This window comes from Melospiza georgiana, chromosome Z (genome assembly GCF_028018845.1).
Source record: "Melospiza georgiana isolate bMelGeo1 chromosome Z, bMelGeo1.pri, whole genome shotgun sequence".
Lineage (NCBI taxonomy): Eukaryota > Metazoa > Chordata > Aves > Passeriformes > Passerellidae > Melospiza > Melospiza georgiana.
In genome coordinates this window covers 31,540,715-31,566,425 of record NC_080465.1, presented here as the reverse complement: position 1 = coordinate 31,566,425, position 25,711 = coordinate 31,540,715, and the positions used below count along the sequence as shown (strand labels likewise).

The 25,711-nt window shown below is 33.6% G+C and overlaps 1 protein-coding gene across 1 annotated transcript in view; it reads left to right on the top strand.

Annotated features, from left to right (window-relative positions):
• VPS13A (vacuolar protein sorting 13 homolog A) overlaps positions 1-25,711 on the top strand; it is a 108,171-nt gene that overhangs the window by 63,180 nt on the left and 19,280 nt on the right. The window contains exons 42-63 of the mRNA XM_058043374.1: positions 549-650; positions 1,956-2,114; positions 2,233-2,494; positions 3,370-3,530; positions 4,609-4,712; positions 5,988-6,285; positions 7,423-7,818; positions 8,621-8,725; positions 8,818-8,964; positions 13,465-13,593; positions 14,285-14,418; positions 15,868-15,997; positions 16,367-16,602; positions 18,598-18,751; positions 19,602-19,748; positions 20,300-20,381; positions 21,673-21,742; positions 22,326-22,431; positions 22,795-22,908; positions 24,190-24,335; positions 24,455-24,536; positions 25,174-25,287. Coding sequence (XP_057899357.1) covers positions 549-650; positions 1,956-2,114; positions 2,233-2,494; positions 3,370-3,530; positions 4,609-4,712; positions 5,988-6,285; positions 7,423-7,818; positions 8,621-8,725; positions 8,818-8,964; positions 13,465-13,593; positions 14,285-14,418; positions 15,868-15,997; positions 16,367-16,602; positions 18,598-18,751; positions 19,602-19,748; positions 20,300-20,381; positions 21,673-21,742; positions 22,326-22,431; positions 22,795-22,908; positions 24,190-24,335; positions 24,455-24,536; positions 25,174-25,287 — 3,378 coding nt within the window. The remainder of the gene's footprint in view (positions 1-548; positions 651-1,955; positions 2,115-2,232; positions 2,495-3,369; positions 3,531-4,608; positions 4,713-5,987; positions 6,286-7,422; positions 7,819-8,620; positions 8,726-8,817; positions 8,965-13,464; positions 13,594-14,284; positions 14,419-15,867; positions 15,998-16,366; positions 16,603-18,597; positions 18,752-19,601; positions 19,749-20,299; positions 20,382-21,672; positions 21,743-22,325; positions 22,432-22,794; positions 22,909-24,189; positions 24,336-24,454; positions 24,537-25,173; positions 25,288-25,711) is intronic.

Here is a 25,711-nt window from a genome sequence, read left to right as displayed (position 1 = left end):
TGCATTAGATGTAATGTTAGTTAATGGCACAGTAATTGGTGTTATGCAGCCTCACATTTACACTCTTTGCAAGTTCTTAAAGACCTGTTGCATCAGTGTTAAATGTTGGAATGGCAGCTGGCTAAAAGTCTCTAATAATCTTCAGTTAATGTTACAGTAGAATATATAATGTGTTGTTTCTGTAAAACAGTTTTGTTCATAAAACATCCAAATGGACTCATATTTGGAAATTAGTAACAAAATTCAGTGATTGTTGTAGGTGGATTCTTCCTTATTTGTAGTGTTTTTGAATTCCAGTGCACCTACCATTTAAGCTGAAATTGTATTTTAAGTGGCACAATTTTTATCACTTATTTGAAAGGACTTTGCAGTAGAAACTTAGCTGCCTCATTTATTTTTCTAAGGCATTTGTTTCATCTTAAGGTAGCTGCTGAAAGCGCAATCTGATTATTAATCTTTTAGATTACCAAAATAATTAATATACTGTAAATCAGAATTTTTTATTTAAGTTTTATGTAAATTCCTAACTGCTTTCTGGATTTTGATAGGTACATTATTTTAATGAGATGTTTGGTGTGTGGGAACCTTTGCTTGAACCACTAGAAGTTGAGAAGACTGACTTATTCAGGCCCTGGACTCTTGAAATCAAGGTATAGTTTACAGAGCTGAGCTCAGATATCGCATTATGATACCTTAAAAAAACCAAATCCTCTCCACCTTTCATTTCTGAGACTCATCTAACAATTTTATTCCTTGTTGGTTACTGGGAGTTTTTTCCCAAATAGTAAATGAAACCACTTCTTATATGAGGAAAGATCCAGACACTCAGATCTGTTAAATATTGTCTTTCAAGTGGCAAAATTTTATTCTAGTTGCATAAGGTAATCTTAACAGCTTTATATCAGTTTGTCCTATTAGGCCATATGCTAATGATGCATTCAGTTATTTTGGAAAGACAAGCCACTGCTCTTGTTCCACAGTAGTAGTATAGCAAAATTGTATTGGAAAAACTGATAGCTGTTGATTAGCACATAGAGTACTGTGGGAGTAGTGTTCTTACCACCTAATTTTCATCTTCCATAGAAACAGTCAAGATTCTGGTCTCAAACTAGATAAGGCTTTATCAAAGAATGGGAAGTACCTCTATTTTCCTCCTTCCGTCTTAACTGTTTCATTTCATTGTTTCCTGAATTTTTCAAAATTGTTCAAGTATTTTTAACCTGAGAGGTTGCACAGAACTGAAGATCTACCCTTTTCCTTATCAAAAACTTTCTACAGTGATAGCCTCAGAAGGATAAAGACTATGGACTGAGATACTGCAGTTAAGAAACTGCTATTAGAAATACCCCTGACAATTTGCCAGAGAGGTACAAGACATAATACAGGAAAGAGGTAAAAGATAATGAGTCAAACCTCATGTCTTCTCACCTCACCCTGATATGAAATAAAGCATTTGGAAATACATAATTTCCAGAAGTGTTGAAGGCTAGAGAAACATATTCCATCAGAGCTTTTTATTTTTTCTTTCAATCAAATAAAAGCAAATAGGTATTTGATTTATGGAAATACAAAAAGACTAAATTTGCAGACTGTTTTAACACTAAAGGAAGGCAGTTATGTGTAACATTTTACACTGTGTTGCTCAAGAGGTTAAGATGAATGTTTTCAGTATTTACTGCATACGTTAGTAGTTAGTATGTATTTTCTTTACTTTTGAATAATCATAAATTTCGTTACTCTTACTTGAATTTCATTGACATCCTGAGTATATAATTTGTCTCTTGTCTTCTTCTCTCCCTCTTTGATTTTATTTGAGAATAAAAACATAAACAACAAAAAAGGAAAACTGTGGCAGGACATAGAAATGGGAAAGGGAGACATAGAAAGTCTTGAGGTGAAACTTTCTTCTACAGAATGAGTGGTCAGATAAGAATTCTTTAAACATCTCCTTTCAGATGAAGAAGGCTAAAAAAGTGCTGTTTGAATCAGATGATGAAGAAGAAGAGAACTACAAAGTTCCAGAATATAAAACAGTAATAAATGTTTCCTCAAAAGACCAGCTCAACATTACACTGTCCAAGTTAGGACTGCAAATGTTGAGTAACTTGGGCACGGTAAGAAAGATTTCTTAACTATGTGGTGTTAGAGCTGCTAGATGAATACTTGCAGAGATCATCTTGGTGAAGTCTTACTCAGTGTGTTTATGTTTTGTATTGATTCTTTGCTTTCTAGGCATTTGCTGAAGCAGCCAGTCAAACTTCAGACATCTTCAAAAAAGAACGAGCACCATTTGTAATAATAAATTCTTTAGGAGTTCCCATCACAGTCTTGCCTAGTGATTCCTTTAGTGTCCTTAATGTTGAATTTGGATCAAAAATATTTCATTTAGAAGACAAAGAGAGTTTAAATATGGATTTTGTCAGAAGCAGAAGTGAGAGTGACCAGTTCACAGCAATGACAACACTGAGTAGCAAGAGATTTTACATTCAGATATGTAAGTTCTAAAGTTCATATATTTTCTGTTTTTGTAAATGTTTATCATCCTTAATACAGTGTCTTGTACAGGTCAATAAAATTTGGAGGACAACATAACATGAAAGGAGCGTCTCTTTGAATTCTACATGCATGGCAGTATTTGAAATCCTGCTTTAGCCTTTACAGCTTGAAGTTATATATATAATCATACTTGTTAATTTATGCAGCATCGGTTTTTTCTGCTGTGATAAATTATTTATGTAATAATATTTATTGAGTCAGATATTTGTTTGCATTTATATTTTATTGCAGGATTCAGCTGCTGAAAATAATTTTTGTTTTAAAATTGAGTTCTGTATATATGTGTATTTATGGAAGTTACTCTTAAAATGGATGTTTTTTAAAAAAGATTATTTTAAATAATTTTAAACACCCATAGCTAAAGCTAAAATTAAAATTCAGCTATTTTTAATGGTGTATTTGTTTAAAATTTAAATTGATTTATTGTAGCAATTGGCAATTTTTCAAACTTGACCATTTGATGAATTGTTTTTACAATATAATACCTGTACCTTGTTAATAAGCTATTACATCTTTTAAACATTTCCTGTGAGGCACTAATTTTATTTGCAGTAGCAAAACCCACTTAAATATTTGAGTGATAGACTCATTTACTCTTTTCCTAGTGGCAAGAAAAGAATCTTTGCTGTTTCCTTAGTGACGCTGCAAGGGCAGCGTGTTAAGAGTGCTGATTGTACTTTTTCATCAGGCAGGTGGTTTTTTTATTCTTTAGGTTGAATGACACAGAAACTTCTATTGAATACACATTTTTGTCTTTCAATTCTTTCTTTATACTCCTTTTGAGCATTTAATGTCTCTTCTTGTAAATTCTAGGTCCACATAATCATTCTGCTGTGGAAAAGATTCCATTGACTAAAGTGGGTCGATGTATTTACAAAGTGAGACACGAGGAATCAGGTGTTGAAAGGTCCATCGTCAGTCAAATTGACACTATTGAAGGAAGCAAGATGATAACTATACGTTCCCCTATTCAGGTCATTATATATCCATCCATTTAATTTTAATGAATGAAAAGAATCCTGTAGTCTTTAAATAAACATTGAAAAAACATACTTTAAAACTTCTCTGAATGGTCTATATAGCTTTGCTTTTTGTTTGATTTTTCAAGAATAAAAACCATTTTTAAAGTGACAGATGGACTGGATGCAGGTAGACATCAATCAGACTTTGGATCAGGACAATTAATTAATAATTTTAACTAATACTAACTGTAATTTTGGTCTTGAACTATTTGTTTTGTATGAACTAATCAAACTTCATTTAATCTCACCTTGGTTCCACAGGTTATGCTTCAGTCAGGTTATTTCATTTTCTTCATCCTGTACCATTGATATGTTATTTTCAAATTTAGTACAGTGTCAGTTGAAAAGTGTGACCTTTAGGTATATATGTCTTTTGATTGCATAGTATTTTTGAAAGACATTATATGATTTATAGCTACAGTGATAAATTAGATACTGCAGTTCTATAGAGATAGTGTTCTTGTTACATTTCGGTTGCTTTTTTTCACTCAAAATGGTTCATGACTTGGTTAGTAACAAAATTTACTATTATTTTCTAAATTATTTTTTTTCTAGGAGCTAATTAAATTAACCCTAAAATAAATAAAAATAAATAAATTGCAAGAAAGATAACTAAGTGTCCTGGAATGGACATTAAGGATTTAACCTGAAACTTCTAACTTCCCTTACACTTCCACTGTATGGATTTTTGAACCTTGTATCTATTATATTTTTAGGACACCACTGTTTGGAAAGTTACCATATAGCTGGGATTTACTTTCCTTTGGTTTTTCAGAGTCTTGTGTTTCTCCTTGAAAAGCTTTTTGCAGTTAACATATCTATTTCATTAATAAAATATAGCATTGAACTGCACAACCAGGTAATTTAAAAATATTTGCTGTTTTAGAGGCAGTTCTTCTGAAATACTGACCTTGAATGGTATATGGGTAAGATGAAAAACAAGACTTCCCAGACTTGCTTTGTTAAGCTCAAAATACTTTGTCTTTACAGTTTTTCCTAATGTGTGTTGCTGGATTTTTATTTTACACAGATAAGGAATCACTTTTCAATCCCTTTAAATGTTTTTGAAGAAGGAAGATGTTTAGGGACTGCTTCACCAGCAAATGAATTCAACATACCTTTTTCTTCTTACAGGTATTTTATTGTATTTTTCTCTTATTGTAGAATATGTCTCTACATTTTTGATTATTGTATCTATACAATTATGCTAAAAAATTTGTTTACCCTTGCTACCTAATACTGAAATAATACTGTGCTGTCATTGTTAGGTAGGATCTTTTCAGGGCATGTAGTATAAGTTAAACAGAGTACTATTTAATTGTTGAATTGGAAGGATTTTGAAATCAAATTTTATGAATAAGTTAAATTAGCTAAGCTACTTTAAAATCTGAGCTCATGTACTTTTGGAACACAGTGATTGCAGTCTTAGTGAGTGATGTTTGGTGATTAATGCAGCTTTTTTGTTTTTTCTGAAAAGGCTTCTTTTAATTTTTTTCATATTTTCTTGGTAATTCTTCTTGATAATCTCTTACTCTGACGTAAGAGATTAAAAGCTATACATTTAGACTCTATAAAAGACGTAAAAAAGACTCATCAACCTTAGAAAAACTTGGCATGTAGCATAACTATGTTATTATCACAAGCTAATAACAAAATTGCAATGAGTTTGAATGTAAACTTTAGTTAAATTGTAACAAAGTTTTATGTAGGTAGGTTTGCTTTGATGGATTTTTTTTATGGTTGCAGAGACTTTTCCCTTCTATTTTCTTCCAAACACTCTCCTCGTTTTTAATAGTGAAAGATATATATCTCCTTTATTACTTATGTTGTACTGTAGATTCATTAATTCTTTGATATTTCTAACCATCTGTATAAGATTTAGTGATGTTCTGATTCCTTGCACAGATGAGTTCCACTAGGCAGTCAGGAAATGTGTTAAAACTGTTCAGAGCAGCTGTATTAAATTAAAGCCATTGCCTTATAAAAGCCATGTGTGTAAATAATCCATGAACTAACTTGGTGCTTTATATGACTGAAAAGAAGGGCACTTTCTGTGCCTTGGTTTTAGGAGTAAGTTGTTGATCCTGGCCTTTAGCTTGGAACCGGAACAGAACAGCACCTGTAAGGAAATTCAGTAGTCTCTTCATAAGATTCTCCAATAACCCTTTCTTTGTAAGGGAAGCATGTGGAGGTATGGAACAAAAAACCCAACTGTTAAAATAGTATGAGATTTTGGGATCCAGTCCATCATTTGATTCCTCCTTTAATCAAGATAGAGGCAGGCAATGAACTAGTGCTAGAAATCTTCTTAAATACAAATAATACTAGAATGTCCCTGTTGCATAGTACTTTTTTATAATTGAAACATTCAGTCACATGTTAAGTGTTTAAAAATGTTTTCATTTACAGATCCGTACTGAGTTTGCAACCACTAGCCAATGAAAATGGAGTGGGTGCAGAATTTGACATGTGTGAAGGAATTACTTTTGATGAAATTATGAAAAATGTTGACAGTTTATTACAAAGGAAATGCCAATCTATGAAGTCAACTAACCACTCACTTATCATCAATATTGTTCCTGTAAAAGATGCATTGACCACTTCATTAGGTGCAGAAGATGAATGGGATTTTCCATATGTTGTTCATTTATGGCCTTCTGTTCTTCTCCGCAATCTTCTTCCTTACCAAATAACTTACTCTGTAGAGGTAATTGTATAATGCTTGAATTTTAGTGATGTTTCCCACTTAAAATGTGAAAGCTGTTTGAATTGGAGATTAGAACAAAGGGGTTCTGATGGAGTATTTTTTAAGCAAAATCTTATAAAGGCAAGTCTTATATAGTCTAATAAAGTCTGTATTTCCAGAATTGAAATATCACAGAATGTGAAATGTGGTGTTATTAAGCCATACTTTAGATATATATGCAAAAGAAAACTTAACACTGTACAAGTTGAGCCCTGTGAGAGTCGCTCAAGTGCAACTTCAGCCTAATTAAATAGTGCAGCTTTTTCTGTGAAAAATGTCTCGGGTGAATCACCCTATGTTAGCATTTTATGTGCAGTCAGTGTTTCAGCAGTAGCATACTTTTCTCAGACCTGCCTTTTTGCCAGGTTTTGGCTAGAACTGCAGCTTACTGCTGGACTTCAAATTATTTCCAGGTGAAATTAAACAATTAGGTGCACTTAGACTGTTAATAGACATTCTTTTCAGTGCCAGATGAGAGACAACTTGAGTAAAATACCTAAAACATGCAGTGTAGACAGATTCCTCAACACAGTAGGTTTCATTGTATGGATCTGGATTGTGTCCCACTCCTTATTGATGTTGCTTAGGATAATGGAAATACAGTTGGGAGACAGATTTTTTTTTTCAGATGATCTTAATATTTAGTATTTGAACTCAAGTAGTAAGTAAAACACTAATAGTAATACTTCACCACAAGTAAATAATAATTTAATTTAAAAAAATAATTACTAGGACTGGAGCCTGTAGCTTATACCATATGTGTGGAAGTAACAAGCTCTGTATGTCTTTTACAAATTTAAATTTACTGAAGAAAATACTGTGTTGAGGAGATTTGTCATGTAAGAAGAGTTGTGTGTTTGAATTTGATGACAGATGGGCTTTTTGATGTTGAATATTGATGACCATGCATTAAGGTTCTCTTTGCAAAGTACTGTTTTAAGGTAGATGTTCAGGAAAGTAGCATAGTTAAGTAGTGCAAAAGGTATTTAAAAATTGTGCCTAAATAGCTTGCATCCTAATTTTTAGAGCTAATTAAAAACTAAAAGTTTATATTAATTTTGTGTATGATTCTGTTTGGTGTCTGATTGTCTTTTTAAGGGAAATGGGAACAAATATGACACTCTACAAGAAGGATGTTCTGCCCAGATTCATAATGCAGTCTTGGACCAAACAAAACTAGGTTTGCAGTTGCTTAACTATCTTGATCAAGACTGGAGAAGCGAGTATCTTATAAAAAGCAATCTACCTGATATCAGCTTCACAACATTTCAGTGTGTCACAGAGCTGGATAAGACTGAGCTGGATATTGCTGTTCACGTGACCTACACAACTGGGCAGATGGTAATAGAAATTCACAGTCCCTACTGGATGGTGAATAAAACTGGTCGAATGTTACAATACAAAGCGGATGGTATTCACCGCAAGCATCCTCCAGATTACAAAAAGCCCCTCCTTTTTTCTTTCCAGCCTAAAAACTTCCTTCAAAATAACAAGGTATTGTATTTTGCAAACCTCACAGCTGTATACTCCCTTATGTTGCTGTATGAAAGCATTTTTACACTTTAAAATGTGTTTACTCTATCCTGTGCTCTGTAAAAGGCATGAAACCTATAATATCTCTGTCTAAAAACAGTGTTCTAAATAAGCATGTAGTCAAATATGCTTGAGATAGGAAATTTACATTATCAGAGGTATTGTTAAGGAAGAGATCCTCACTTTGAAAGAAGTAGTTCACAGAGAAGTTGTTTTCTAAATAAAACAAATTCCTTTTGCATTTAAACTGTATCAATAAAGGTTCTTATTCCAAATAAGTCAGAGAAATTGTGCAGGAAATGTAAAACTGCGGTACTGGAGAAATGAATGCTACATGGAAAATTAATACTTGCAGTGGTGGTTGGTAGATTGGTTCTGGGTATGTAGAATGCTAAGGTTAAGTTCACCATTTGAGTTTCCCTAGTTTTTGAATTATGAAAATTACTGATGGATGAATGATATGAAAGAGATTACAAGAGTGCATTGATTTTCCTTTGAAATTTTAATTATAATGGTTTTTAAAGAATCCTTATCTGATTGCTTCCTCTGAATTGTGTTATACTTACAACACTTCTTCCACATGGGTTATAACTAAGCATGGTAGAAAATACATCTATGAGATGATACTGGCAGTTGTTATGTCTTGATTTTTTAATAGAAACACCAGTATTTCCATTTATCTTTATGCATAATTTATATATGTAATTTTAAATGTTGTCAGTGACTTGTAAACGGAAAATTAATTCAGGGTGCTTCTTCACAGGCGCAGCTTCGGGTAACTGACAGTGAACTGTCTGATCCATTTTCATTGGACACTGTTGGAAGTCATGGTTCTGTGAAATGCAAGAGTCATAAAAAGGAATATCAAGTGAGTTAAATTTATCTTTCAAATTAATTATTTTCAGGAGATACAAAGGTGGTTTAAAAAGTGTACTTAAAATAATGTCCTTCTGTTCACAGGTTGGTATCACCATAAATAATAGCAGTTTCAATATTACCAGAATTGTAACCTTCACTCCATTTTTTATGATTTCAAATAGAAGTAATTACACTTTGGAAGTAGCTGAAGAGGGCAAGGAAAAGTGGATTCCCATTGTTTTACAACAGGTAAACTTATAACGGAACCTATTCCAAGTTGTTTCACTAAGGGGAAAAAGCTGGTTTGAACACTCTCTCTCTCTCTAATGGAAAATGTGAGCCATATATAGTGTTCCATGACAATGCTTGAATATACCATGCCTTTTCAATAAATGATCTGTATCCTTTACCATTTCTCAGTATTCAATTAGGACATACTGTAAAGCTGGTTAACATTGTAATTGGAATTTTTTATTCAGTCACATTGTATCATAAATAGTCTGAGAAAAAGACCTCTACTATATTATATTATTACTGTATTATCTCTCTGCAGTGGCAGTGGAGCTTCTGTTCAGTTTAGCAGTGTTATGTGGTAGAATATTTTGGTTGACCTGGTATGCATGAAGCCACTTAGGTATGGGGAGAAATTCCCTCATATGATTCAGTTCAGAGTGATCCAAATGGTTCTTCTGGGTCGAGTCTCACTTCTGCTACTAAGTGCTCAATTCATACTTCCTAGAAAGAGATCCCTGACCCTCAGGCCAAGTGGTGTGAAAATGGGTTTAGGGTTCTTGTCTGTGCTGCAGAGACTTTGCAGACTTCGTGTGCATCTTGGTGGTTTGCACTGCAATATCACACAATTTGTTTTATGTGGTTTTGGGTCTTGGGGCCATCATGCCTTCCTGCAGGACATGTAGGAAAAGCAGTGCTTGTTTGGAGGTTTCTTAACGCTGTAAGTGATCTGTAGTGCCTTCTGGGAAGAGTGAATCCTTCCCCTTCCCTAGAGCCTTATCCAAAACAGTTTAGCCTAAAAAATAGTGTGGTTGAAGGCCCAGTTAATTTCCTTTAGAATCCTAGAAATACAGGATTGTTAGGCTTGGAAAAGATTTCTTAAGATAATGTATCAAGTCCAGCCACAAACCTGGCACTACCATAAAAAAATCACCACAAAAATAAATCCCCAAATGCCACATCCACAATTTTTTTAACACTTCCAGTAATGGTGATTCCACCACTTCCCTGGGCAGCCTATTCTAATGCCAGACTTTCCTTTTAGTGAAGAAATTTTTCCTCATAGTCACTTTAAATGTCCTCTAGTGCCATCTGAGGCTGTTTCCTTTGGTCCTGATGCTTGGAGACCAGCTCCCCCTTTGCCACATCCTCCTTTCAGGCTAGTTGTACAGCGTGATAAGGTGGCCTCTGAGCCTCCTTTTGTCCAGACAGAACAATCCCAGCTCCCTCAGCCACTCCTCCTAAGACTTGTGCTCTAGACCTTTCAGCAGCTCCATTGCCATTCTTTGGACACACTCCATCACCTCAATATCAGCATTGTAAATACTCCAAGTGGTTACTAAAAATGCTTGCAAACCAAATTGCAAAAGTTAAAAAAATATGTTCAATGAGATTCCTAACCAAATCTTTCTATTATTTTTTTGGTACCTTCAGTACATGCTCCTTAGCTGTGCATATTATCTTTAATGATACAGTCAATAAAGATGTGCCATTTAAATAGCATTATTTCAGTTAATGAAATTGATATGTTGTTCCATTGTGATTTTTATTAAGTGTGCATAAAGGTTTAGCTCTTTATATGTTGAAGTCGCTTCAGCTTCCCATTATGCTTATCATTTTCAAAATAAGTTTCTTTACTTTTACTCAGCAATGGACTCTTTGTCATACGCCTGCCTGTTCGTTCTATTTCTTAATATTCTTATGTTCCTCTGAATCAAGGTTTTTTGCTTGGCCTTACATAGATTTTGTGTTGTTTACATGTATGATTCCTCCTCTAGTTTATTGATAAAGGTCTGAAATGACTGCATCACTATAGCGGTGTATGTGTAGTAATATGGGCAACTTCATATCTAATTTCTTACTCTTGGGAAATATAGTCAGATGGTATTACTTCTTGTTTTATGGTTTATATTTGATATATCTTTGCTATTAGAATGAGCTAAAATATTTGCAAAAAGTTCTGAAATTTCTGCAAAAACTACTCAAAGGTAGTAGTTTTGGTAGTTGAAATACCTTCTGCATGTATCATCCCTAGGTTTCCATGTTGACTGTTTTATTTGTATGCTTACAGGATTTTCTCGCTTGTCCCACAAATGTCAGTGTTTCTTAGGTGTTTCATAATTGTATTGATTAAATCTTAGTCTTCTTTCAGTAATAAAGTATCCAGGGAAGACTAAGATCCTGAGTGATCTTAGGATCACTCCTAAAAACTTTGAAAAGTTAGATATGGCAGTTTACCAAATAGAGGTGTATGAGTCAACAGAAGAATTTGTATTCTCTTCTAAACCTGTTTTTGCATTGTGTCGATATTTTTCCCTTTGATAGGAGGTCTCTAAAAATCCATGTTGTGACAACCTTGGTCTGCCAGGGTTGTTCTTTTGTAATTCAGTTGCCTCATACAATATCCAATAGTTCATCTCCTCTAAATGTAGGTAGTATCAAGCCTCTGTTCGTCTGTCTTTAATCAGTCTCTGTTCTTAATCCAGAACAATTTCCAGGAGCAAGTTTACATCTGATGCTGTTGCTAAGATGCTTAGCTCTACTATCCTGATAGTCTAGATTTTTTAAATAAATGCCTATAATTTTTGTAGTATTTCTCACATTACTCTCTAACATTAGGTAAGAGATCTTCAAAAATGAAGCAGCTTATTGAAATGTTAATGCCTATTTTGGCTTGCTCCTTTCTCCCACTATTCTATTTTTTTGTCATTTTAAGTTGAGCAGAGACTTTCCTGCTGATTTTTTTAAAATTCACTCTTCTTTCTTAGTGATAGATAGCTTGTCTTTTCAGGAAAGAAAGCAGTTCTTAAGTAGAACTGATCTTCTCTGAGACATCTTCCATGTCCCATCTTTCCCTGTGGAAAGTACTATATATATCAGAAACCTTAATCACTATTTCTAGAAAAATGCATTGTTTGTCAAAGATTGCAATAGAGTTTATTGGACAGTGATTAGTGTGCAGTGGTTTGCTAAGGACAGTCCTTTGAATTATGTGTAGTGCAAGGCAGTTGATCAACAATTATCCTTATAGAAAGAAGACATTGCTGAAGACTGTTCATAGGACCAGTGCTAAATATAAAATAAAGATCCCACTGTGGAAGCAAAACTGTTGTATAAATATAACATCTGGTGAAGCACTTAACAAGTGTGTGGTAAAAGGCTTGAAAATTACATCATTATGTGACACAATCTCTGGTTAAAGTCTACTGCAAAAATTTTTCAGTTCCTTATAGTTGATTCTGTAATGTCTTGTTTAGCCAGTCTTTTTTACTTACTTGGTTTGGATTTTAAACTTCCATTTACTATTGACTGATTCTTCTTCAATTTCTTCTGGGCTCGGTTAATTCCATGTTGAGACTTACATACTGAGTTTTATTATAGTTTACAGCACAATTTAAATTTCCTTTGTCTGTGGGATACATGTTGATGTAAATTACACCTTCAATCTTACCGTTTAACTATATTTTTTTCCCTTGTCTTCCTGCTTCCTGTGGTGTGAGAAACAATGGGAAAGGGAACTTAGTGGCATGGTAAGTTGGTGAACTAGTCTTTCACCACTGAAGAATTAATTCTAGGATTCAGATGCAGTTAAATATGGACATCTCATTTCTTAAACTATGTTAGAAAAAATGGTTTTAAAATTTTGGATGCTGCATGTCAACAATTTGAAATACAGGAAAGATGTCTATCTAAAAAGACTTTGACTGTTGATAGCTGAGAGTTACTATTAGTCATAGCTTGTTCTTGTGGCAGGATTCATTTAAGAGACTTCATTTGTTACCATTAAAACTTTTGTCTTCTCTGTCTCCTGGTTGTCTCCATTTAGCAAGCAAACTATTGAAGAGAGATTGCCTTTGATATTTTTAAATCCACAATGGTTATTATTTCAGCTCTGAATATGAATAGCAGAAGGTGCTCTCTGATTTAGCTGCCTAATGCTTCATACTGTGTGTTTTATACTCATATGTATATATGTAGTTTTACATATGAAACACTTCTAGAAGGACTGCTAGTAGCTGATGTCCTGTGTACTCAAGTTACCCTGGGGTGGCATTTGTGCTAATGTCCCATTTTGTTGTCATTCATTATCACTGTAAAACTGATTTGAAATTTATATTTTTTTTGGAAAAGGTCTGCTAATAGAAGAACATTTTAATCTTTTTTATTTTACCAGCTTGGCATTTTCAATGTTGTAGTTATTTTATACTCTGGATTTTATGTACTTTTTCCGTTTTAAATGTACTTCTTGTTGTGAATATGAAGTCCTACTTTTTCCACTTTAGTTCCTTACTCCTCACTTTCTTCACTGTAGTCAAAATTATTTCTTGACTTCCTTTCAATGACTTCGTTTCAATTTACTGTATTCAGGTAAGTGATAACTTTCAGGGTTTTTAAATAGGGTTTCTGATCCTAATTGATACACTTTTTGATAGACTTCATTAGATGAATTTTGGGCTAATGTGAATGGCATTCAAAGCCTGGTTTGTATTTTGACTTTGAAATTTCTGATTTTTCTAGTGCATTCCTTTTTGGCCTGAAAATGATGCCAACAAACTGCTTGTTAGAGTTGAAAATTCTGATCTCCCTCCAAAGAAGATAAATTTTGATCAGCAAGAAAACTCTCTTTTACTGCATTTGGACAATAAGGTAACATATTGCCTTCCATGTTAACATGTTAAGTAAAATAGCATAAATCACTTTTTAATTTTCATTCTCAAATTGTTTTCCCATGCTATCAGTTATTGCAAAACTTTACCTGAAGAAAATATTACATTTATGCAAATGCATTCTCATGCTCTCTCTTTTGTGTGTGTACAAACAGATGTACGTAGGTATTCTGTTTTAAGCGCTTCTCTGGGGAGCAGTTCTACAGGAGCTAAAATACAGATTGTTTTGCAAATATTCTTTGTGAGAAGTATTGATATTAGTTCTAAAGTAACACTGAATAACTTTGACTTCACTAAATTAACTTGTATATTGCTGATAGTCTCATCTAGGAGTAGTTTTTAAGTAGGTGAGTGGTTTTTGTATTATAATGTTCTTGAGGCCATGAATGTGTAAGCTTGTAATAAGGAAGGTAACTCTACTACCAATCTAACTTTTTACGGTACAGAACTCTCCTGCATAGTATTAATTACAAATCGTAATACCTGCTACCTAGTATTTAGATCAAGGAAATATTCTGAAGGTATGGTAAAACAGCTAGTTTTACTACATCATAGTTTTATCTTATGATGAGAAGTTCTTCAAAATATTTAAATTACATTTGCTTTTCATTTACATTGGCTTTGGAAATCCATTCCACTGTTATTTACTTTAAAATTTTTACAACTGATAGCTTGGAGGAATTGCAGTGGATGTTAATCTGACTGAACATTCTACGGTGATTACCTTTTCTAATTACCATGCTGGTGCAGCTCCATTTCTGTTGATAAACCATACCAAAGAGGAAATTATTGAGTATGGACAAAGGTATGTATGAAGAGGTTTAGTGTGGATGTTTGCATGAGACATATGAACTGTAGTTTTGTATATTGTAAGCATGCATTCTCTAAAGAAGCCCGTTTTGAGGAAATGGCTGTCAAATTTTGTCAGAGCACCCAAAAATCTCTTGCTTGGTAAATTGAAGGCAATGAATTGTTAGCAATGTTAAATACTGCTAGGCAGTTTTACAAGTGAGCTGTTTTGTGGTGTCTTTTTATATGAATTTTGTGGCCTTGTGACAACTACATTCCTGGTGGGGGGCAAAGGATGTACTTTTCTGGAACTGTGCAGGTCCTGACTGTGCAGAATAAGTAGTGAAGAAAATTTAGTTGAAAGAATGGGTTCAAATTATGTGAGATAGGGGATGACAGGTAGTTACATAAATTTTGCCAAGGCAGAACAAAACTAAGGTAATTTTAATGAATATTAGTCTTCTGCAGTGAGTGAATATTTACTTCTGCACCTGTACAGAGTTACACTCTTCTCTACCATTAATGTTTTTGTAATGCTTTGCCACTGTATGCAGATACTGAGCACTGCTGAGAAGTGTATACCTGCATCATTCTTGAATTATTTATTTCTAAAAGCCAAACAGCCAGTTTTCTCCCTTCAGTCAGTGAGAGCAGTGTTGTTTAAAGATTTTTACTTGGAAGGCGGAAGAGTTGTTAGTCAAATCCTGTTTGCTTCCTGTTTGCCTGAAGAATGATTGTTTGGCTTGTTTTTATTTTGTAAAGATTAGTAATTTTTATCTTTTTAGATAAACTGTGGGAATCCTTATTGTCAGTTTAATTAGAACTGAGTTCAATGTTTCATATATGGAAGGGCATACATTTAGTCCCAACTACCTGACCACTTTAGGTCTGATAAAAAGTTAAAGCATGTTATTAAGGGTGTTGTCCAAGTCAAGGGCTTGTGGCAACTCGTGCCTCTCATGAAAACCTGTTCTTCCAGTGTTTTGAGAGAAAATCTTCCTAATGTTCAATCTAAACCTCCCCTGGCACAGCTTGGATGTGAGGGAATGGTTCAAATAACTGGATCCTAGCAAGCAGAGATGAGCATCTCTCCACTTCTTCTCCTGGGGTAGAATCCTTTCACAGAGCTGTAGAAGACAATTCTGCAAGTTTTTAAGTATATGTGAGAGGGAATGGAGTTTAAAGCACATTTCTGAAAATCACAAAGGGGGAAGAAAATGAGTATATAAAATCTACTGTATATACTTCATTTTTAAAGTATATATATGTATATTAAACTACAAATCCTCATTCTTATTGCTGTTGTGAGAATGTTTTTGTGTGTGTTTTTTCATGCATAATGTTAATTTTGTTCTGTTCTCGTTACTTGAAAATATTATTAATGTTCTTGTTGAAATGCTAGAATGCAAAGGTCACTAATACAAAATATTCATTGACATTTGAATTTAAAATTACTTTGTTCTAGCTCCCTCAGTGAATTGGAAGACTGCCTTCAGCCAAATAAGGCAGTGTTGTATACTTGGGCAGACCCAACAGGATCTAAGAAATTAAAATGGAGATGTGGAAATAGAACCGAGGAAATTGCTGCAAAAGAGGTATATTCTTTTTATCAAAATCTTCTTTTAATGGTGTCTAATCTTATATTTATATGTCCATTATCAGTGTATGCATGAAACTTGTATTTTATGAGCATGATCAGCAGTCTCATACATGAGTTCCAAATGCAGAACAGTAACAACACTTTGTTTGCTGGAGCTTGCTCAAGTAAGCAGTCTTCAGTTGAAAAGTGTCAGTGTGTGTGTGTAGTGAGAGGTTGTCATAAAACTTTGTAATTACTTTTTTCCTGTACCTTAAAAAAAAGTGTTCCTTTGTTGTGTTGCTAAGACTGTGGCTTTGTTTTGCTTTTTTTTTTTTGTGAAGTAGAATGATAATAGCATTGTAAAAACTTTTCCTCTCATTTGTAGGACAAAATGGAAGTACTCAGTGTGGATTCTAGAAAAGTGGTCTACTTAATGTCGTTTTATGAAGGTTTGCAACGTATTGTCCTGTTCACTGAAGATGAGAATGTATTTAAATTGACATATGAAAGTGTAAAAGCAGAACTAGCAGAACAAGAAATTGTTCTGTCTTTGCAAGATGTTGGAGTTTCATTGGTTAATAATTATACAAAACAAGAGGTGTCCTACATTGGAATTACAAGGTAACTTACTTTGTGTACAACAGTATAAAATGTTTAACTTCGGGTATTTTCACTCTATGTATTTCATTTTTGCTTGTGCTGAAAGAGCAAATAGAAGTCTGGGTTAACAGTGTTCAAACCTAATGACTACATTTTCCTGCTGCCAAGAGAAATGCTTTCACTGTGTTTTGTTCTAACGCATATTCTAACTGTATTTAGATGTATGTGGTTTTGGAACATGTATTTGTAATTCTGTGTAGCAGACTTCCCAGTACACTGGACAGAAAATATTTCCTGTCCAGGTAGTTTGAGAAGTGATAATAGAGTTTTAAGGAGCAAGGTCTGCAAATAGTTTGTGTCAGTGGGTTTTGTTATCTTCACTACACAAGCAGCTGAATTCTGCATTGGAAATTTTGATGCAAAAGCTTGTAGGTCCCTTTAGTTTTGGTTGATTAATTATGGTGGTCCATGGCTCTACTGCTTGAGTTTCCTACTATAATTATACATTTCAGATGGAAGCAGAAAGAAATTATGTAATGCTTGGAAATGTGTGCTATCATATATTTGAGCAGGGGCTCTTTCTAATCATTAAGGGACACTTGAGTATGATTGCCATAAGCCACACACTTCTTTTTATTCAGTTATGAGGTTGACAGAGTGAGAGTTGTTTTTCCTTGATTAATTCTTTGCACTTTACTGAAAAACAAACAAGCGTGAACTTCTCATACACATAGGCTTCACATAATCTTATCCATCATTTTCTAAGAAAATTCCAGTCCTTGCCCTCACCTGAGAAGCTGTGCTCTGATACTTAGGCAGTGGAAACACTTGGTTAGAAGTGGCAGCTGATTGCTGAGATTCACAATACTGTTGAGATTTCACTAAATTTGTTTTTCTTTGAAAGCAGTCATCCATAGTAATTTGTTAAGTGCTTATAGTTAGTTTTGTTTTCTTGTCAAACCCAGATGAGATGTCAGATTTCTTGAAAATGGATGGCAGTACTGTTGAAATTGGCTTCATTTTTTTAGGAGCAAGAAGAAAACCCCAAAACCCAAAAACAAAACCAAAAAAGGTGGAAAGAAAAAAAAAGGAGGAAACTTTCAACAATCAAGATAGTACTCTTTTTTTAGTTGTTGTTTTGAACTTAGCTCACCTTTGTTTTTTCTGCCATTGATGTGTCTCAATATAGACACTGATATAGATAAAAGAGGTTAGGTGGCTGTGTCTGGAAAGTTACATATTTTTATAGTCTAGAGAGTAAATTGTGGAAAGAAGTATCTTCTACCTGCCTGATTGTGTTGGTTTGTTCCCTATTTTATGCTTTAAGTTTGACTGTAAGGTGAAGTCAAGCACAGAGCTTTTCACAGAAGCAGTGGGAAAAACATCTAATGCCCTTTAAGGTTGTTTAATTATTTGCGTTAATAAAACTGAGAGACAGAAGAAAGGATAGCATTTTTAAAAAAAACAACAAAAAACAAACCCAAAACTCCCACCATGAAATCAGTAGAAGAAACATGTAAAACAAAACCACCTCTTGATTTTAGATGGAAAGACTAAATAAAGAAGCTGTCAAAAATAAGGCACAGTGCAGGAGGCATTTTATCTTGACTTGAACTTTTCAATTTGTAGTAAATTTAAAATGCCAAAGTAAATGCAGGACTATAAGCAGAAAACTACATTGAGATTGTAGGACAATGGATGGCAGTACTGCTTCTTTGATGGAGCTTCCTTAGTGTCACTACATACCCATCTTCATCAAAGTGGGGAGTTAAACAGACTTGTTAACTTTTTTTTTCCCCGTCATAGTGGAGAGACTGGCTTCTCTTTAGTTCCAAGAAGGCAGTGCATGATTTGGGTCACTTCTGTTTGCTACAGTAGTGCTTTATGTTGCGCTTTCTCATTCCTTAGTTACAACATATTAAAGTCACACTGAAGTAGGTGTGTTCTTTGTGTTCTTGAAAACTTGTTTTCAATAAGCTAATCCTTCTCTTTTGCTTCTTTGTTTTGTTTTCAAAGTTCTGATGTGGTGTGGGAGACAAAACCCAAGAAGAAGTCGAGATGGAGACCGATGAGTGTTAAGCAAATTGATAAATTAGAACAAGAATTCAGAGATTACAGTGAGCTAAGCCCTTCAGAAAATAAGATTATTGAGTTGGAATCGAATGTTTTGGTAATACTGATAGTTCTCTAATTCTGTTGCTTATATGTATGCACAAGAAAAAAGATAATATATCAATTTTGCTGTCTTTGATAAAACTTACAGTAAAATTTGAGATGATTGATTTACCTACTCCATTTGAAAACACTTATTTATCTCTGTATTAAAAAGTGCAGGAAATATTCCACAAACTTGATATATTGCTACAGACTTTTTGTTGTTACTGCCTGACTTTGAAATTGAGGTGTACCATTTTTGGAGGTTGTAGTACTAAATATGTATAAAACTACAGTGAGGAAGGTTTGCATTTGGTTCATGTGTTATACCAGTAAATATATTCGTTTGGGGTTGATTTGTTTGTTTGCTTTAGCCTGAAATCCTGTATTTTTAAAATGGCTTGTTGGGGAACGATTTAGCTGTCATTCAACCACATAAAATTGAAAAAGAAATTTCAGAAATTATTCTGGAATGTAGAAGCACATTATGCTCCAAATGCTCAGTCCTTGTGTATGGATGAGTTCTAGGCACTCATTAGAAACATGCTGTAGGAAGATAAACACTGGATAGATAAATGATCCAGTGTTTATGTCAGTCATAGTCCATTACACTGTTCAGTTTTTCTTCTAGATAGCTATGTGGTAAATGATAGTAACCCCCAAATAATGCATTACTTTGTAGTTTTATTTTTATTTTTAATTTATGCAAAATTTGTTTGCTTTAAATAGAGGGAAATTATGACATCTAACTTAAAAGGTACAGAACTTCTACTGCTAAGGTTTACAATATTGTAAATTTTTAAGTATATGAAGTAGGATTTTAAAACACCTGGCATACTAAATTTTCTTTAATAATAATACAATAGGTATGTTTAACTCCTAATGGAATGAACATGACAATTCAACAGCCAAATGAGATTCCTATCAGAAGAAATTATCTGCCAGCTTTAAAAGTGGAATACAGCTCCTCTGCACATCAGAAGTCTTTCAGAATTCAAATTTACAGGATACAAGTAAGTCATGTCAAAAAGTAGTTGTTACTTATTCTAAAGAACAACTTTTATGGAAGCTTGGGTTCATTTCTAGAATTATTTGGATTTCTCATGTTTTCAGTTTATTAGTAATCATTGGCTTTTACATCAGTGCTCCTCAGTCTTTGAAAATACTACTTAAGTGCTTCTTAGAAAAAAAGGAAGACAAATATGACTCTTCAGACAAAAAAAATGGCATTCATCTTACTTGCTTTTTCTTGGAGCATTTCTGTATAACAAGCAAAAAGAGAGGTGAAATTTCTAGTCTTGTTATGCTCAATATTTTAAGAACAAATACTTTGCAAAACTTTTGTGGACCATTTATTACTACCAATTTGAAGAAGCTTTTCTAAATTATTAGAATTTGATTATTATATTTTGAAAATAGATATATTTTAAGTACAATAGTGTCTGTTTTCTGCATTTGGATTGGTGGAAGGCTACAGGTATCTCTAGAGTTTGTCCTCGTCTTAAAATATTTCAGTATTGAAAAGCTAATGTGATGCACCTTGTCCTGTCCTTACCCCTACTAGATACAAAACCAGATTCCTGGAGCCATATTTCCCTTTGTGTTCTATCCTATTAAACCTCCAAAGTCCATCACCTTGGATTCAGGTTTGTTCTAGTTTAACATAATCCTTCCTTTTAAAACAAAAAATAACTTGCTTGTACTGAAGTTAATAATTTTATCAGATTTTTCACTTTTACCAGGTGAAGTCTGCATGAACTTTCTGACTATAGATAATACAAATAATAATAGTAGAAGTAAGGAAGCAGTTACCTACAAAGAGGATACACAGAACACTGTTTCAACAGTTAAAAATTAACAGAAAAAAAGAAAATGTCTTTTATTTGTCATTATCATGTCTTTTAAGAGCATCTTTATGGCGCATTACTTAATTGATTGTGGAGAACATATGACATGAAAGTTACTTAATAAATTTAAAAGGAGGTTTTCAGTTCAGACCACCAGTAAAATTTATTGCTGACTAATATATGAGAAAACTTGTCTGTTCATAAGATAAGTTTTGGTAGTTTTGATGGCAGTGAATCTGTTGCACTGTTTCTGTGCCACTTAGATGAGGAGTTTTGGGGCAGTGAGGATTCACTTGTCATCCTTAGTCTTCCACTATTTCCCTACTGCTCTAGTGTCATGCAGTGCATATCCTAGTAATCTATCTGAAGTAATCTTAGCTACCAAGAAAAGAAATGTGCCTAAGCTCAGACTTGTTAAGTGAGGCTTATAAGCTCTCCAGTTGGCAAATTATATTTCATATGGTTTTTGGGTTGATTTCTCCATTGCTTGGAGCATAGAGCATAGAGCTCAATGTTGCTATACTACGTGATGAACTGGAGTCTTTCATTAATTTTTTTCACACTGAAGTCACTTGGAAAACCTAGTATCAGTAATATCAAAGTAATAAACAAAGTAATATCAGAAGGCATTCTGGATAGAGACAAAGAATACTGCTTGCAATTTTGTTCAGAAGCTAGTGGCATGTCAGTTGCTCATTCTGAATATGATTGGTTTAAGCTACACTGCATGAATCTGCAGGATTCATTTTTGTTTACATTTTTGTATCAGCCATTGGAAAACCTTATTCCATGACTAAAGAAATGACATAAATCTAATATTATATCAATATTAATTTGCTTTTAAATGAAAGCGGTGCATTTTCAGTTAAACAGCATTTTGATTTTCCATTCCATCCTTGTGTTCCTATTACTTTCTCTTCCTGCTCTTTTCCCTGTCTCAATTGTTTACCAGTCATATCCATTATGTAATCCTGTTGTGCAGGATTGAAAAAACCCTGAATGTATATGACATTTTCATAAAAAAACTTAGGAAGTTATGTATGTCATATAATAATCTGTACTGATCTCTTTTTATTTGACAACTTTATAGCACCTAAACCATTTACTGACGTCAGTATTGTCATGAGAACTGCAGGACACTCAGAAATAACACATATTAAGTAAGTATTTTGACATGTTCCATCTCTATTGCTATTGGATGTGTTATCAAGCTTTAAAATTAAAAATATTGCAGAGGCAAACATAATGAAAAGTAATTTTAACACAAACTCAGTCTTAGAAGCTCAGAGCATTTTAACAGAGGTGAAAGCTCAGTGTCCTTTATGATGCACATAACTGAAGAATAAATCAAGGATTTTTAGATGTCTTTTTAATGCGTATTTTTAGTCATCTTTATTGAGAAAGAAAATCTGTGTATAGTTGTGCTATATACAGTGTTAAATGCTGCTCTGTGTTTAAAATGGTTTTGGTTATTTGGAAATGTGTTTATATTACACCTAAGTGGGAAGCCTTCTTTTCACCAGCAATGCTGAATCCCTCAAAAAACCCTCAAAACAAATAAAAAAAGAAAACCAACAACAAATACACGCACAAAAAAACAACACACCAAAACAAAAATCCACACCAAAATAACCCACCAAAACCAGTACCTGAAGTTGTGTAAGTGGTCTAACCTGTACTAAACTTTAAGTGTTACATGTTTTTGTAGAACACCTTAATAATTATTTTTTGTTTCTTGTGCAGGTACTTTAAGGTTCTGATTCAAGAGATGGATCTCAGATTAGATCTTGGCTTCCTGTATGCAGTAGGTGAATTCTTTACACAGACTGATGTGCCAAGTGACCAAGAGGTAGAAACCTTTTGTTGTTTGAAGATAAATAGATTTTAAATCTGTAACAATTCAACTTGTATTAAAACAAAAAAAAAATTAAAAATTATTTTTCTGTGTCCATATCAATGGTTGATATAATAATATAGAGCTACGAGGTTTTAATTTACTGTTACCTGAGTCAAATAGTAGACTCCTTCCTTCATGCTCATCCTGTGTGCTATGGAAAGAAGGCTTTGAATGTTGTAGTACAGGGACTATGAGAGGAGTTTGTACATGAGAGTATAAGTAGTATTAGTCAATGTATTGCCATCAGTGAAAAATGACTAGTAGTTTTATATACTCCAAATTTTGAAGAAATATCTTTTTCAAATGCATTTACAGCTACAACTTTTCGAAAAGGATGTTGAATCTCTTCAAGAAGAGCTAATGAGTGTGTCATCAATGGATACGTCACAAATCAGCTTGTATGAATACTTCCACATCTCTCCAATTAAGGTATCCCTTTTTCATGTTATAGACTGAGTTTGCTCTCTGAAAATTTTTTGTCTCGTCCAGGATAGTAGGCAGTGGAAATAAAGATCGAAACGTGCTGATTAAAAAAAAAGGGCCAAGAAAGTATTTTCATTGTAACCACTAACTTACTATTGCATTCTTATGGCTTACTTTATGAGTAATTTTTTTTCATTTTATTATTTATGAGTTCCTTGCAAAATGCTTATTTGTGTACACACAGGATATTATGGATTGGAAAATGATGTAATTTCTAAAAAACATGTATAGCAAGGGTAGGAGATTAGTGTGCAGCTAACATTATTACAACTGTGATAGGACCTTATAGGCTCTGTTACAGTTGTTAAGAGAGTCTCCGTCTATCCATGGGAAGTAGATCAAAGCATGATTTGAGTTGCACCTCTTCACAGTATCTTGTGAGATGTTAGAAATTATATTTGACATGAAAAAATGCAGGGAGGAAATGGGATGGAATAAATGGGCTTGGATTTTTACTAGAGCTTAAGTCTTTAGTGGTGATGGATTGAGTGACAACAATTCTGTAAGGTAAACTGTGTATCACTGAAATGAGCTACAGTTAAGCTCTGTTGTAACATAATGAATGTTGCATGATATTGTCTTCGGAGAGTCAGAAACAGGAATAACTTCCTTTAATCTGATTTTGAAAATGACTGGATAGATTTCTACCATTTTGTGCCAGAAAGCCATTTGAGCAATTTTCCTGAATATGGTTCTTTTCTGATTTCTTTGAAACAAATGCTTTAGTTATTTCAGGTGTGCACAGGTAGGATTTCTCCTGTATGCATATTCCAGTAATTATTTGGTACCTGCAAAACTTGTATTAGTAATTATTTGTTCTGAAGGTTTTATTTTACATTCTTGCTTGGACTCCATGCTGTGTTGTCATTTTCTGTCTGCTTTGATTTTGGGTATAACTTAAACAAATGAAATGTTTTAAAAATGAGTTAATAATCTAAATTATATTTGAAAGAATCCAGAGACCATCTCTGAAAACAGAAGTAAGCAGTTTCAAGTTCTTGTTTTCTGAAAGGTAGTTTAAATTCTTCACTTCAACTTTAAATGTGAGTGGGCTTTTTTTGGCCTACATTATGTATTTGTGTACTCTTTTACAAAGTCAGACTGGTTTCAGCCAGACTAGAAATGTGCTACCTAAATTTTTAAATAATCTAAAAGATTATAGAGATAGAAATATCATACAGCTAACAACTAACCATGTTATTTCCCAATCTCATTTTTATCCTTCAGTTACACCTGAGCTTTTCACTCAGTGCGGGTGGAGAAGATAGTAACAAAGAAGAAAGAAAGAATGAATTGATACCATTTCAGTCCTTGAATCTCCTGCTGAAGAGTATAGGGGCCACCCTTACAGATGTACAAGATATTGTCTTTAAGTAGGTTAAAAATATGAATGTAAAAATCACTCACAAAGATTGTACCAATATTACATATGTTGAGCTTTATTTTGTTCTGTGCAGTAAGGACTTACTTTTTCTCTTGTCTCTTTTTTTAGGTTGGCATTCTTTGAGCTCAGGTATGACTTCTGTACTACACAGCAGCTTCAATCATCAGTTATAAGGCATTATTCAAAACAGGTAAGAATAAGAGAATGTCAACATTCCAATAATTTTTTATTTTGAAACTGCTACTGTGCACTTTCATTCTATTAAACAAAATAAAATTTACTTTCATCCTTTTACATACAAAGGTTAAATAAATGCATACAAGCCAATTACTCATTAATAGGATTTTATTGCCTTGCCAGATGGCATGGATAACAAAACAGCTTACTGGAATAGATAGGGGAGGCAAACATGATAGGGCTCTGATAGAACATGATTGGCATTAAAATGCAAATGCAATTTCTTAGACATTAGTACCATTCAAATCATAGTACCTTTTTTTGTGTACTGTTGAAAGTCCTGTCATCCAGTGGAGAGATTCCAACAGAAATACTTTTGCATAAAAGAATTAGTCCTCTCCATCCATCATTAATAATGAGGGGCTACTGCAATGCTTTTAAGTAATGTCGTTTCTTGGCTGACATAATATGGTTTACTCACTGATTTTCTCATCTTTTTATTGCAACTACTTCTATGTTTCTGGACAATTTTGAGGTTTTTACATTGAACTCATGTTTCTTTCCCTGTTTTAATCTGAGATACTACACTGTTTGCCTTTGCTTAAGCATAATTTAGGAAATATTTTCTCTAATACCTATTTTCATTTTAGGCTATTAAACAGATGTATATTCTTATTCTTGGCCTTGATGTATTGGGTAATCCATTTGGATTCATAAGAGGCTTGTCTGAAGGGGTAGAAGCTTTTTTCTATGAACCATATCAGGTAAAATTCTCTGCTGTCCTTTTACAAGTAGATAGATAGACATTGTATTGAAAATCTATATTAACACTTTTTTGGTTTTAAATTTAGATTTAGAATTGAAAATTTCAAGTGAAAATGCCTGGAAAACTCAAGTGAGAGTAAAAAGGACAGAGGTGTCAACTTAACTACCAAAAGGCTATTTCTTACAGTTCACACCTTAAAATAAATATTTTGCTTCTCCGTAAAATAAGGAAACTTCATGGAATTCATTATTATTCCAAAATGGTCTGTCTTTCACAGGGGCTTTTGTGGGTGCTTTCACACTCTATCGCTCAGTGTCATCCAATTTTCCTCTTTGTTACATATAAATCCCAATAAAAATGTACGATTTAAAAATATATAAGGCATACTATTCAAAGCCCGTCATGAGTGTGTCCTTTTTTCT